At 33.1% G+C, this 15,824-nt stretch overlaps 1 protein-coding gene and 1 long non-coding RNA gene across 14 annotated transcripts in view; one reads left to right on the top strand and one right to left on the bottom strand.

Annotated features, from left to right (window-relative positions):
* LOC128163149 (5'-AMP-activated protein kinase subunit gamma-1-like) overlaps positions 1-15,824 on the top strand; it is a 112,534-nt gene that overhangs the window by 50,977 nt on the left and 45,733 nt on the right. The window contains exon 1 of one of the 10 annotated variants that reach the window (XM_052826678.1): positions 109-526. The exons of the other annotated variants lie outside the window; for them this stretch is intronic. Within the exon in view, the coding sequence (XP_052682638.1) occupies positions 518-526 (9 nt within the window). The 5' untranslated portion in view covers positions 109-517. Of the gene's footprint in view, positions 1-108; positions 527-15,824 lie in introns of those variants that run through there. 10 annotated transcript variants of the gene reach the window in all.
* LOC128163151 (uncharacterized) lies at positions 6,007-8,132 on the bottom strand. 4 transcript variants are annotated; one of them, XR_008240766.1, is made up of 4 exons: positions 7,373-8,132; positions 7,054-7,128; positions 6,650-6,784; positions 6,007-6,529 (listed from the first exon to the last, which is right to left on the bottom strand). It is a non-coding gene; the product is annotated as an uncharacterized LOC128163151 (long non-coding RNA). The 4 variants fall into 4 exon arrangements; XR_008240764.1 differs by having other exon boundaries at positions 6,650-7,128; XR_008240765.1 differs by lacking the exon at positions 7,373-8,132 and having other exon boundaries at positions 7,054-7,311.

The raw sequence follows: 15,824 nt of genomic DNA, 5'->3' as shown, positions 1-15,824 counted from the left end.
ACTTCCTTATGTTATACCGAGTATACATGCAGTCTATATATATATTTATTAACTGTAAAGAGCTATGAATGTGCACAAACAGAGTGAGAGAGTCTGCCATTTATTGTTAGGCCTTTGAGGGACTGATATATCATTTCTCTAACTGGATTAAAGCAGGGACCATCTTACAGAACGGACTGATATACTCTTATCTTGGTATCAGTGAACCGAGTTCGAGTTCGGGGGATGCTATCAGCCAAATGAAGAAATATTCAGCTCCTGCCATTGGCTCTTTCCACTGGACGACCAGGGAATTCCGTCGATAGTAATTTGGTGTGACGGTGTGCGTGTGTCGGGGACTAAAGGACTGCTCACCCAGTAAAACTTGGCACAAATGACTCCCTCTTAGCATTGTGTCCTCCAACTGATTGTGCCTGGGATTTTTGACAACTTTATTGCTTTTATGTATATATTATAGATATTGCAATGATCGTGCAGGAAGATTTTTATTAAAGTTTTGGATGGTTATTCAAGCAGAATGGCAAAGGTATGTGCATGTTTGAAAATCCGTTTTTATATGAAATATGGGCTGATCCTGTTGATTTAAAAGAAACATGCATATTTAGCCATATCTTTATTTGGCTGTATGTATTCTTTTAAAAAAGATAGGTTGCTTTTTGTAAATAAAAACAGGTTTCTCCCTTATGGGATTATTAATGTACGTAATGTTTTTTTTTAAATACATGCTCTAGATAAAACTTTTGTCATGTCTGCTGTGTCTCGCTCTGAGTGTTGCACAATGACATAAGAGGATGTTAAAACATATTATGCATCCTGAAGATAACCTATTTTTATATCTCTCTAATCTACTGGTGAACCTTTTCATTCAGATAAAAAAAATTTTATTTGCTAAAATATTCAGAAAAAAAAAACAAAAGAACATGTAAATCATGCAATGAATTTCAGAATTTGTTAATTGGAAAATATTCCAAGGATGAACGAAATGTGATATTTAGAAGTTATGTGATATAAATGTCATGGGAAAACTTGCCGTCTGATGTAACAGTGTTCTGCTTGAATAAGCTGATATCAAGCTGTAATATTTCCTATCATATGTGCATTTGTTATGTATGTTTTATACCATTTTGTGTTGGATCCAGACAAATGCTTAGAGAATTCCCAAAGGAGAAAGCGATATTGCATTACTGGATCATAGAGTCATCAGAATATTCATAGAAATGAAAATAATTAATCTCTTTTGAGAAGTGGACAGGCATAGCCGACACATCCACTTCTCAAAAGAGAATAGAAAATAATCTACCATTGAAAACCACCAATATTTTAACTTCATTAATAAAAAAATTCCAAAACAACACTTCTTTTGCTGCAGAATCTAATGGAGGCTGACCACATAGATACTGGTCTTATATATATTGCCCATCTACCATTGTCTACATAAAGCATAATTAAAGCATTTCCATTTACAGTCGAACCCGACTTTATTCAATTTGAAAGTATGACATTGTTAGTTTTCTTGTGTGTGTGGATTTGACTACCAACCAAGATCTGTGATTAATTTTTTTTAAGGCCCTTAATAGTTTATAGCCTCCATCATATAGTTATCAGTCAGTGGACCTCACACCGTCTATAAGACCCGACTGGGAGCATACACAGACTGACACAGACCGCCTCAGAGTCCCTGATCTCTTATTAAACGATCCTCACATCATGGGGCATGTAATTTCCTCGTATTGTTTATGACAGTATTGTCTCATCTCCATATTATTTACTTTCAATACTACCAACAGTGTTTATGGGTTGTTCGAAATCTTGCAATGAGTATGACTCCTTAGGGGGTTGGGTTATATTGACTTTTGTGCAGTTATTTCAAATCCAGCTAGTGTACTGATGAAACATTCAGGAGCACATATAAAAGCATGGTCCTGCCTGTGGATGATGCATGCAATATAGATGACTGACTGCGCAGTACTTCATTAGTACAGTTAAACTACATGTACTTCAGATTTTTACCAGTACTCACCCCACTATCATTAACCTAGAACTTGTTTTTCCAGTACAGATGAAAGCTTAAACCTCATATTTTGTTTTTTAGAATAGAAATCTGTTCCATTGAAAGCTATTGTGGTTTCTATACTGTATAGTCTGTAAGCACTGAAGTAGTAAAGTACATGTATATGTTAATTCATATTGGCCAATGATCTAACAATGCATGAACAGAAATTACACTTCAGTGAACATTTAATTTAACAACAAAATCCACGAAAATTGGTATATGACAAACATTAACTTGATGAAACAACAGTTAACTCTATGAAAGATGATTAGGTAGTAGAGAGAGGGGTCAGTAAATGCAAGGCGCTTTGTTAATTGTGACTGCAGGGTCAGTTCAATTACTATCATTTGATATAGAGTTGCAAAATAGTCTCATACTTTTTAGCGTTATACAAAGGTTCTGTTGGTAACTCCATTCCTATCTTTACTATAATTGATGACATAAACTGGTTGACAGCTCTACAAATTCCCTTCCACTTTAATTCCCTCAATGAAGAGCTCTATATTCCTCAATACATAATGGATGATCAGACAGATGTTAATGATAACGATATCATAGTATAAAGATGTTTTCTTTACTTTGGTTAATGTCTGCAATAAAGATGGAGAATAAACTCTAAAATAATGGTAGGTTTTCCAGGGAGAATTCTTGCATTCTGTTTCTTACACACTGTCACCATTGGGATGTTACAGATTTCCAGGATTTGCTACAGTCTTGTATGTGATATGATGAAAAAAAAAAAAAATGATTGTATTATTTGTTGCTGATGTGATTTATTTGTGGAAGAGAGGTTAGATACCCACAAAATGAACAAATTACTCAAATTTATCCACCAGAGTTCTATTTGTTCCGCAATTAGAATTTGTGTATCTTGCTTTAGCAAGAGAATTAATTAAGGTACACAAGGTCCAATGGCTTGATTAGATTTGTTGTTCAGGTGGCTGGAGTGTGATTGGATGTCCATTTGATACCAATGATCTTATTTCTTTTTTGTTCAAGGATATATCATATTTCTCAATGTTAGGCTTTCTAATAAACAGTGCAAGCAACAACACTATAAAGATTGGAGAATTTTTTCATAGATTAAAATAAAAGTGTTTGGTAAAACTTTGCTCTGTATTAGTTGTGGCTACATGTATATGGACCATGGATATCAACCAAAGTAGCTCAGTGGTAGAGCTCCTAGCTAGAGTTGCAGGGGTCCTGGGCTTGATTTTCAGTCCAACCATATATTTTCAATGTACTAATATGCTAATTCCTCCTTTCATACTACAGCTTATGTTGAAATAATTAATGCAATAGTCACCAACACTCAACTAGTCAAGGTTCAGAAATGAGATCAGCGGTATTATTGGTTCTACTGGTTTAACGGTCAAACACCCCTTATATACATATTGTATGCAACAGACATGAGTAGGTGTGAACGTTTTGATCAAATAAGATAGATTATTCATGTCCAGGTTGTTCAAAGTCCACTTTAGAGGGAGAAAAGCCCACGGTAGATGACCTCCGCATTAAAATTTCACAATCCTTCAGTACGGTAGGGTCCAGAGTAGGTCAAATACAGGGTCAGCCCTGTGTTTTAACATGTATACCTGTGTTTACACAAGGGTCCACCTGGATTGTTTGTTTACCTGTAGGAGGTATATTCTCTCACCTGGCTACTCTGCACTGGTCAGTTAGGTGACTCATGAAATATATAAAGAGAATTCTGTACCATTTTCTTGTCAGAAGGTAAATTTTTTTAGTTGTTGAATAGAATTTTTGGCTGTTTTGTATTGATGAATCTTTATAAATACAGTTGAACTATGGTACATGTATGGTACATGTATCTCGAACACCGATATCTCGAACACATAGATATCTCAAACTTTTTAACCAGTCCCATCTAGTTTAAGATAACAAGGTTTGACTGTATATTAGATTTTTAGGTGAGAGAGTTAATTGGTCTCTATGTTAATCCTTTAATCCCCCCCCCCCTCAGTGCATGTCTGAATAACTATGTGATCTTTGGGTTCTGTAAAGAAATAATTTTTCAGCACTGTATATGCAGTCATTGTCATTTTCAGTTGTCATTAGATAACATTCTTTTACAGTCACGAAGTGAAAATCTCTTGATTGAAAATTCTTTTTGAAAAATAATTTATTTAGTAGGCTTGCAACAGAGTGTAAGGATTTTCTTAGAATCCAGCCTCTATGTGCAAACAAGACAATGCGTAACTTTTATAAACTGTTTGACATAAGATGGATTGTTCTTAATCAATGGACAATGGCTTTGACAGTTCTTTCTGATTCCATCTTCCAGCTGAGAAGTTCCCAGATATCTGTAATCTGAAGAAGTTGCATAATCCTGGCTTTCTAATTTGAGCGTTTCTAAATATTTGTGGAGGGAGAGGGAGAAACAGAAGGTTGTAAATTGCATCAGATCCTTAGAGGTTGTTCTGTTTTTATGCTGACTAAATTGATTTTGAAACCTCACCATTGTATTAGAGCAATCAAATTATGTGACATCGTATTTCATCAATCAAACATCAGTTCTGTGAGAGAGTTTTAGGTTACACTGAAGAAACAATTTTGTTATTGAAATATTAATGAACTTCACTCAAGTTTTGAAGAAAATGATTTTGTTTGCGTGGAAAAAATTGAGGGTGAATCTGAGATAAATTTGAATTGGTATCATGTTTTTACTTTGATTACTTTTTGATTAATTATAAAAGATTCATTCTAATTTGAGATGTACGTTCAAAAGGAGTTATGTTATATTATAAAACCACAAGGCAAATTAAATTAAAGTGACAATGTTCTCAGTTTTAAAGATCTACCCATACCAAAAAAAAGCACTAAAAAGTTATACCTATGAGCCCTTAAAAAAGTTACAAAAAAGTCATAACTAAGTTAGCACAATTTGGAACCATCTGATCAATTATGGTTCCAAATTAGCATCAAAAAGTTATACCTATATTGTAACTTTTTGCTTAAGTACAAAAAAGTCATAACTAGAGTGTAACTATTGACAATTTATTTTTTTTCATAAAAATAAATAGGTATAAAAAAGTTATCAAAAAGTTATAATAAAGTTATCATTTAGGTACAAAAAAGTTACAAATTAAAGTTACAGAAAAGTTATCATTTAGGTACAAAAAAGTTATACATATAGGTATAGAAAAGTTATCATTTAGGTACAGAAAAGTTATAGATGTAGGTACAGAAAAGTTATATATATAGTTACAGAAAAGTTATCATTTAGGTACAGAAAAGTTATAGACGTAGGTACAGAAAAGTTATAGATGTAGGTACAGAAAAGTTATACATATAGTTACAGAAAAGTTATCATTTAGGTACAGAAAAGTTATAGATGTAGGTACAGAAAAGTTATACATATAGTTACAGAAAAGTTATACATAAAGTTACAGAAAAGTTATTGTTTAGGTACAGAAAAGTTATAGATGTAGGTACAAAAAAGTTATCATTTAGGTACAGAAAAGTTACACAGAAAAATTACAGATGTAGGCAAAAAATATCTATCTGTATCATAAACTTCAGATAAAAAAAAAAACCCAGGTACATGTACAGGTGTTATACTGATGAAAAAAAAAGTCCCTAATGTTGACATGAACTTTTCATCAAATTGTTTTTGCTCTTGAATAGGAATTTAAAATCATATCTGTTCATGTGAGTAGAAGAACACAAGTCAATGTTTTTGTTAATCAATATGTTTACTGAATTATATTTACATCTAATGAGTATGCTTTCCTCCATTTCTTATGGAAACTTATAGTTAACGCCTTGTTAAACGATTGTTCGAAACCTACAATGACCTTAGAAAAATCACTGAAATAATCAGGATATCAATGCAGACTCACATTCCCATTGAAGACAATTTGGCTGTTTCTTTTAGCTAACGTACTGATGCACATTAAAAATAATATAGTAAATTTAACTTACTCTTTACAAACAATTTATTAATTTGTTAAAAGAAAGATGTAAATATAAACAATATAATGCTTTCTTTGACGATTCATGCAGGTAATGAAGGGAGCAATGATTGCAGAAAAAATTTACATAACTCGCTAATGCGGGTAATGTATTTTTTCTGCAATGTCGCTACATTCATATCCTGCATATGTCACCAAAGAAAGCATTTTATTGTTTACATAATAATCTCAAATCATTACAGACCCTATATGCAAGTTTTTTAAATAAAGCAATAATCTAACATAAAAGCATTTGGGATTACATGTGTGTCTAATGTTCTTGCTAAATTTGAATAGAAAGTTTGAAAAACATTATTTTGTAAACCAAAATTTGACCAAAACCTTCATAAAGCATGTTTTAGGTTAAATTCCTAACATATACTAGCATGATTTTGTTCCAAACATACTAGTATGATTTTTAAAACAGTCCTGGTTCTAGATGATACCAATGACCTGCAGTAATTTATCAGCAAACAACTGGATCTGTTTCTTGAATCTGTTCCTAAAATGTATAAAAAAGAATGTTTCATTATGGCAATTTCTTACTACATGTACTTTCATTGTAACTGTTAAAATCCTTGACAACTACCTTATACTTAAAACAGAAAATTTTATAGCATACCAAGTTGAATATATATGTGACCAGCACCTGGCAGGTGAAAACTGGTTTCTGTTTACATGGTTGCATGTATTTCTATGGGGACGGTTGCTCTTGCATCTGATCTCTTTCATAGTATCATCCTCGTCCTCCATTAATCTAAAAGAAGGCAATAATATTTAAAACATGATACTGTTTGACAATTTTCAATATATGTAGCATAAATTATTATTAAATATCAGTAAAACTTTTCAATTCTCTGTTGACCTGGTACCCCCCTCCCCTCTAAAAAAAAAAAGTCAACATTGATACAGCAGTTGCCATTATATTCTCAGATTTTTAATAATTCATTTACTTAAAGATATACATAATATATGGTTAAAAATTTAAAATCTGTATATCTTTACTTGATAAACACACACACTTACTTTTTTCATCTTGTATTAATGATGTATCTTCAATCTGGTGTACAGTCTGCTAGCTGGACTTTGTTGGGATTTTTTCTGCAATACAATGATACTCTTTTTAAAAGAGTCGGTCATAATTTGATTACATATAGAATGTACATCACTAGATATACATGGCTGCATAGGCTTTGATATAGATGATAAAATCATGCACTTCTTATTAGAATTCTAGAAATATTCCAAATGTAATTCATTTGTAAGTGCAAACAATAATATAGAAATTGAGATAAGCAAACACAAATGAATTATTCAAAATGACTTGTTTGTATATTAGACTTACCCTGAATGGAAATGGTCATCCACAACTAAAGCCATATCATCCAGGTCTTAAGCATGTCTATCTTTATGAAACTACTGCTTGCAGCTTCATTACTACATACAACACGCTGTGATTCTGCATATTTCTTGAAAAAATCAGGAAAATCTTCACAACAACTCCTGTCTTCTTTGCCCATTTCAAAATTTGATGGCGGAATGGCAATTGTCCAATCAGAATTCACGGAAGTCAAAGTTTGAAATTTTGGCCAATCACGATACAGCCAAGATTAATACCGGGATAAATCTTTAAAATTTATTTTGGTTAAAAAACAATATTATTTACTTAATATTATCTAAAGAATTCTGCATTTAATTGAAACAAATTTTAGTAATATTTTCTTTCCTTACAACCTGTTAGTTTATTAACCGATCATCAAAACTGGGCATTTCCGGTCTCAAGAGCCGCCATTTTGAATAATATGAGGGAATTTTAAAAACTAAATCAATTTAAGTACCAATGCATTTTTACAATTGATGAATATGTAAAACCAAAAATTATAACACCTTTTTTAAATAAAACATGTTTCCCAAAGTTTATAACACAGTCCTTATAGCTATGTGCTGTTGTAAATTACGATGAGAGATAGGCTAGTACTGGGAAAACATACAGATGGAAATAGCAGTACTGTTCTTTGTTAACAGCATGTCTATTAATCAAATATGTGAATAAATATGATGAACCCATCTCATAATAACAAACAATGCTACCACCCCTCCCCAGCCCCCCCCCCCCCCCCCCCCTTTTCTTCGCATGCATTCGATGTCGTGGGAAAATTCTGAATCAATTTCTATATAGAAATCTACTCTATTCCTTTATTCATGGGGTAGGCCATGAAAAGTTGGAAAAATTTTCAGTGATAATATAAAGTTGATGCTACCCCTTAGTATTTAACAGTGTTTAAACGAAATCGTAATATGTCTAATGATGTTCAAGAGACAGATAACAAAATAATGCTTGCAGGAGCAAAATAAAAAAATGTCAGTCTGCTGGTCAAAACACACACATCAACTTTTTTTCTTAAACAAACATCAGTGTCATCACAGCACGGACTAATCATGACCTCTTTAGACACCCTTTACTGTTAACCTGGGATGTGTGTGCGTTCAGGCGGAAAGTGATTTCCTGTTTCTGCCTTATAAAAACAATAAAATTTTGGACAGGTGTTTGTGTTGCAATTGATGGACTGGATTCCCGTTATAATGGTTATGTCATTGTTTTTAAACAAATCTTAGTGATTTTACTACCCAGTGTGTGATCAACCTACATCTACCCCCCCCCCCCCCCCCCCACTTATCGTGATTTTATAAAAAAAAAAAAAAACAAAGTTATAACGATAGTTTATATTAGTTTTTAGATTTATTGTGATAAAAGTCTACTTTAGACTTGAACCTCTTGGATAAGATACACTTAAATTTTTAGTGTAAAAATGACAAAGTCCAAACACATTCACAAATTGACTAAGTTCAATGTAGGTACATTTTAGTTACACTGAAAAGTTTCTAAGTTCAATGTAGGTACATTTCAGTTATACTGAACATTTTCTAAGTTCAATGTAGGTACATTTCAGTTATACTGAAAAGTTTCTAAGTTCAATGTAGGTACATTTTAGTTATACTGAAAAGTTTCTAAGTTCAATGTAGGTACATTTTAGTTATACTGAAAAGTTTCTAAGTTCAATGTAGGTACATTTTAGTTATACTAAGAAATTTCTAAGTTCCATGTAGGTACATTTTAGTTATAGGGCAAAAAGTTTAAGTCCAATCTAGGTACAAAAAAGTTATAACTTTTATGTGCCTAAATCTTAGGTACATAAAAGTTACACTTTAGTTACAGAAAAGTTATGACTAAGTGTAACTTTTTTTTGTATGGGTAATGACGGGTTTTGTAGTCAATTCTATCAGAATAAAAACTTAAAAACTATATTCCAAAGTATAGTCAAATTAAATGACAACGTCCTCTGACATACAAGTACATAGATATAATATAGGTAATTTATGCCTATCAAAGATGATTGACCTCGAAAAGATTGAAATTTGATTTACTATCGATTTTTAGAGATAATAAAATGATGAACATATATATTTTATTGATTTATTTGAAAAGTATTTAAATTTTATCACAATAAAACTAAAGATAAGGGATACAGTACTATACTTGATCAATCACAAGGATACCGATTTTTTATCTTTAACTTCCTGATTTATATAAGAGTGTATTGACCCTAGGCATTATTAAGTTATTCGTTCTGCGGAAGTTCAAGGTCCGTACAAAGTTTTTAAACCTTTGTTTACATACTTAAAACGCCTCCCCAATGGTTCAGCAGTATCTAACAGTCAAATCAATGAAATCTGATCTAAAAGATAACAAGCCTGATGCTTTCCAGGAATCAAGGTTAAAGATATCTCTAAATGTTGTTTTATGACTAATTGAGGCTTATGATAGAGATGGATTAGGATTTAATTAGCTGGTGGTAAGATGTTGATTTAGATTTCAGAGTTCTGTAACTATAATTAGCAGTCAAGATCTGAATAAATGTGAGGGTATCTTTAATAAGTTATGTCATTTAATGCATTTTCATTGACCATGATCTCATAGTTTCAAATAATGATGATATTAGGGAAGGGCAGTGAGACCTGGAGAGAGAGAGAGAGAGAGAGAGAGAGAGAGAGAGAGAGAGAGAGAGAGAGAGAGAGAGCAACCATTGAGTCATTTGAGAAGAATTATCAATTAAGACATACAATCCTTCACCACTTTCGTAACTCATCATAACATACAACTAAATCAGAGATAGCTGGATCATCATTTCAGTTACGCAGTAGAGTCATAAAATGATGTATTGATGTGATGACAGATGAATGCAGTGACATGCACTTGTGCAATTGCATTACAGCATATTTTTACAGGACAGAAAGGATCAAATCATGAACTCAGTATACTCTAGGGGGAGCTGCATCTGGTTATGGAAGGTCAGAATGATCAGCAAGGGTCCATTTATACACAACAACCCATAGGAATACACTGCAGGGTTTTCATCAAATAATTTGGGGGTGGGTTTGGGGTGGGGTGGAGAGATGTCTGCAGTTAAGCAATAGATAAAAAGTAAATTAAAATGTAGTACAGAGGGAAGCTTAAGATGTCACTGATTAACGGTCTCTCTGAAGATTAAGTAATCCAGCCGACTGCTGCTAACAGAGGATTATAGTGATGTCAGGAACATGCGCTTATTAAAAAAGCTTCCTATTAGTTATGGCCTTATTTCATGTTGATTGTGTAAACATGATGACACATACTACAGAAGATAACTGATTGTACTGTTTATTATGAAGTCTTGGAATTGGCTGTTCTCTTCTAAATTAATTCTGAGTCATACAACCTTCTAAGTGACCGTGACCTTGGTTATTGTTGACCTCCAATGTCAATATTACACCTGCATGCATAACCTTCTTGTAAACATGTTTATTGGGAGTATAGCTTATACTATAATAACAAAGTTAAATTGTTAATTGTTTGCAATTGGCTCAGAGCTGAAATTGAATCTTAAGCAATTTTGTAATAGGAAGTTTGAGAGAAAGGAAACTTTAAACTATGATATCTGATTCAAGATATCATTGAACTAAGTTTTGTGCAATGGAGTCAACACAATCATATTGTTTTCATTCAAGACTGTGCAAGTTTTTTTATATAATCACACGATCCTTTGACCAAAATATACTGGTAGGTTGAATGAAATATTAAGTTTCCTGTTTTGATTTGTAAATATACCGGTATGTGTGCCCTATTTTGGTTATGAAATTTAGTAAGTTTAAACTTAAACTCTTTTTAAAAAAAGCTGCTTCATAGGAATATTAGTCATGATATTTCATCAGCAAACAGATCTGGATTTGCGTTGATTTAATTACTCACTGCACCATTAGTTGCAGGTTTCTAATTTTGAGACGCAGAAAACTAATTATTCACCTTTCTATCACTTTTGTTTTCTGTGGAGTAATTGACAGAGATTGATTGCGAATCTGATTGCGACTTGTGTGAATTCAAACGTAAACAATGATGTCACAGTGGGCTCATCAGCTGTAAAGTTATTGGACTGCCGTGGATTGCAGATCGTTTAGACAAATACCAATGAAAAACAGAGTGAAATTTTTTTGATAGAAGCAGTAGTTTATTCTTGACAACTTAGAAGCATTCAGGTAGAAAATTTAAAACTTGTTTAATTAAATCTCCAAGTTAACACTGAATCTTTGCAATGAGAAAATAAGACTTGAGATTTAGCTGATTAAGCAAGATCACCATAAATTCCCATCAAGTTGTAAAGTGAATGGCTGCTGAGACAGTAAGATATAATGGATGGTAATGTGTTTTGTACAGAGTGACAATAAAATGCCCTGTAACTGCAGAATTTCTTAGTCAGTCCCCAAGTAAGGTGAAGAAAACATTGGCTAACAGCTGAGTGTTCTGGACAGGTTCTTTATTCCTCATGGTCTGTCTCTGAAAACTGCTGACTGGGATTCCTGTTCGTCATCCTTTGGCTTCCTCATACTGTCAGAAAGATTGAAAACTCTAAAAGACATTTAGATGGCACTGCCTCAGCGTGACATAATCTGCTGTCATAGCTCACTGTATGATTGAGATTAAAAGCAGGGAGATTTAGCCATTGTCGGCCACAGCATTTTTGAATTGATAATATCTCCCAACAGAGAAAAATTGTTCTCGTTAATCAAACCTTTCTGAAATTATATTAAATGTTGAGTATATCAGATAAATAAATGAGTACGGGGACGTGCAGTATTTCAGATGTCATCTCTTTGTGTTCTGTTCTGTTCTGATTAATGTGTTCAAACCCTTGAAATGAAAATGAGATTCATTTTGATGAGGTCAAGGTCATGTACATCCAAGGTCACATCACACAATTTTGATCTTTACTTAGTGGCAGTATTTGCCAGGTAGCATGCTAATATGACCTATCAATGCTAAAGTCAAAGCAATTTAATCTGTTCATAGTGCATATTTTTCATTTTGGTATCTTTTTTCTTTTAAAATGGGATGATTGAATTAAGTTGCAAAAATCAATTATTTTAAAAAAAAAAAAAAAAAAATCCATATAAATTATGTGTACTCAAGCAGACAAGCACCAAATATTTCAGTGTTTTCTTTTGTGTAAATCCTTGAATTTTAGATAAAAAACATAAAAATAATTATTCAGTACAAGTTACAACAGTTAAACTGTGTGAGAATCATTATATTTTGAATTGATTTTATTGATTCAACCAATGAATTCTTCAATGTCATTGTTTTGAATTAGTAATGTAAATGTCATGACAGATGAACCTTACATTATCACAGAAAACGTATACATGTACATACTAGAAGACATCAATTTCTCCTGTCAGGTGTTGTTCAGAACAACAATGGCTCTGACAGTTCCTTTTCAAATGTACAGTTATAATATTATTTTGAAGCTTGCATAATTCATGCAGAAAGCCTGTCACATAGGGTATATATTTAATTTTTCATTTGACAGCAACAAATTAAGGACATTTGGCAATTTGAAATCATTGACAAATGAAATGTTGTTATGCAATGCCTGCCTACTATTTTTCATATCATTAAATAACGGTTGCCTTGTAACTATGTATTTAGCAATGTCAGAAACCTTTATTCCTTTTTTTGCTTTAATCTTGACACCTTCCACTAACAAAAGTGTTTTGCAAGGGTCAAAGAACTTCTGTATGCATGCATGCTTTATGTCCTTTTAAAACCTTTGGAATCAATTTTTCTCTCATATAGTTCAAGGTTGAATCAGAATGTACCAATAGTATTTGCTGTCTAAAATGTTATGACTGCTCTGTGCTGCTCTAGCTATGGCTTTTGTGACAGCCTACCCCAAGTCTTGGGTCTTTTTGGGTTGTTCCATCAATATTCCTGCCAAGGGTTCCTGTTGCTAATTATAGTCTTAATGGACTTTATCCAAGGTCATTGCAGGAGCACTTGATTTTATAGTGGTCATAAACAAAGTAGCTAGGTTTCAGAATGAGGTGAGGTCTGTTCACGGAGCAAATGGATGTAGTATGTTATCAGGGGGTAATTAAGATGCATACAGTAAAACGGTTATAGAAAACGACTGGAGATGTCAGTGGTTGGGAATTGTGTTCAGTGAATTCTTATATTTGATCTGTTTATGTTGTAATTTTAAAATAGAGGGATTGAAACTTGAGAGAGTTCGTTACAAGCTTAGAATTTGTATGTTCACCTAATACGTGTTGCATTGTAGTATGATATGGGCATTTCCAAAAGGCGAACTCCATATGTAATTTATTTAATATGAATTATACCATGCAAAAGCAATTGCTGGCCACTGTATCGAGAGACATCACAAGTCCATTTCTCACCTGGTAAAGGTCAGACCTAAGGGTGTTGGTCATTAGAGTGTCATCTGAAATAATGTCCCCCTGTTGGCCTGATAGAGTTGTTATATGGCAACAGAATGAAGGAGTATTTATAATGCCTCAGAGTCTCCAAGTCTGAAGAGTCCATCTTTTCATCTAATTGAAGACAGTATAGATTAACTCTTCTGTCATGGTGTAAACATGTTTACAATGAGGCTGCTTGTTGTAAATTGAAGAATGATTGGAGAGGTGGCCGGTTATATCTGGAGTTTCCTAATGAATTATGCTTGTTGACTGATTCACTGGGGAACTTAAGGTGTTTCTTCCCTTTGGTGAAAACGGGATGGTCTGAAGATGGAAATTTTCCATGTCCTTTGAGCTTCAAGTGGACCTAATCTAGCTATAGATACAGCAAAACAGTGGATCTAATCTAGCTATAGATACAGCAAAACAGTGGACCCTTATCTTGCTAAAGATACAGCTAAATACTGGAAAATAAATCGAGCTAATAGATACAGCTTAATAAGCAGTACGTGGAACTAATCTAGCAATAGAATACAGCAAAGCTGCAGCACAGCCTCTGAGCAATTAAATGTTAATTGAAGGCCTCTTGATGGGGGCTGATGAGTTGTTTATTGTTGATCAACAGTAGGAGATAAACACTGAATTATACAAATCAGAAACAAGCTTTGTTTAGCTTTGTTTACCAAATGTTCTTTGATGATAAGGTCATGATCATGATGATTCAAAAGATGATAAAGTGGAGATGTGTATATCTGACTCACAGAATCTGTTTTAGTCAATAAGGAATGATTAATGTTAGTGATATCTGTTCCAAAGATCGGTCAATTATCAATATGCCCCCCTTCCCTTACATTTTCAATTGGATTGAGAATTTGAGATATAATTATAATCTCTTCTTTTCTGATATGTTACATATACATAATTGACATAATGATATATATAAACATCTAATATAGTTATCAATTCAGATTCTTGTATTAACTATGCAGTTGATGTATTGGTGAAATGTAAACAGTATAAGTAGGGGTATGTGTGATCGTCATAATGGTTCTGATAACTCTACTAAGATTTGGTCCATAGTACTGATATCTGAACACTGCAGCATACATATAAAGTTTAGATACAATGTATATTTGCCAAAAAATTAAAAGTACTTTGAATGTTTCATATGTGTTTTGGAATATTTAGTAAAAGGATGTCTAACTGCAAAAGGCAGATCATAGAATTTGCCAAAAATATGCCCCTAAATATATAAAAAAAAAAACACACCAAAAAAACCTTTCATTATGATTGATTGTTTGATTGCTGAGGTTTCTTTGCTCTTGTTTTATGAGTCAGAATTGGTCTCTAGGTACATGTAATGCTAAAATAACATCTTATGTGGATAGTGACAGTATCATACATAATGTGTAATGTGCATGCACTGCCAGAGGTTTCATGGGTAAGCCCTCTTTTTCTGCACTGGCATGGCAGAACTACATTACTTTGAAAAGTTTATTGTAATTCCATGTGGCATTTGAATTGTCTTTTTCAATAATCAGTTACTTAAGTGTTGGTTCTTTATGGTATCTTGCTGTGATGATTGGCAGACAACATACTTTTGGGGGGATCAGTTTACTGTTAACATTACCGGTATATTTCTGTCTTTGGATGGACATTATAATAGAAGTTATATGGGGGTATTGGTAAAATGTTATAGATCAAGGTTAGCAATGTAGCACAATATTCTAAGTAAGATGGGGAAAGGGGTGAAATGTTTCAGAGAAACACAACGTAAGTTCTTGATTGGTTGGTACACACAGAATCTCTCTGCTGATTGGTTAAGCCAGCATGAGAGATCATCAATTTCTCCGTTACAAAGTGCTCTGTTTATGGGAAAGAGAAAGGTCTGATTCTAGCTGGTAATGGAAATGTTATGTCTTTGAATGGCAATAAAAACTGAGAATTGCATAGTTGTAAACTCGTAATTATATACTTATGAGAGTTCAGATAAGCCACAGATATTT

This window comes from Crassostrea angulata, chromosome 9 (genome assembly GCF_025612915.1).
Source record: "Crassostrea angulata isolate pt1a10 chromosome 9, ASM2561291v2, whole genome shotgun sequence".
Classification (NCBI taxonomy): domain Eukaryota; kingdom Metazoa; phylum Mollusca; class Bivalvia; order Ostreida; family Ostreidae; genus Magallana; species Magallana angulata.
Note: the sequence above shows the minus strand (reverse complement) of the source record. Positions and strands in the feature narration are given on the sequence as shown.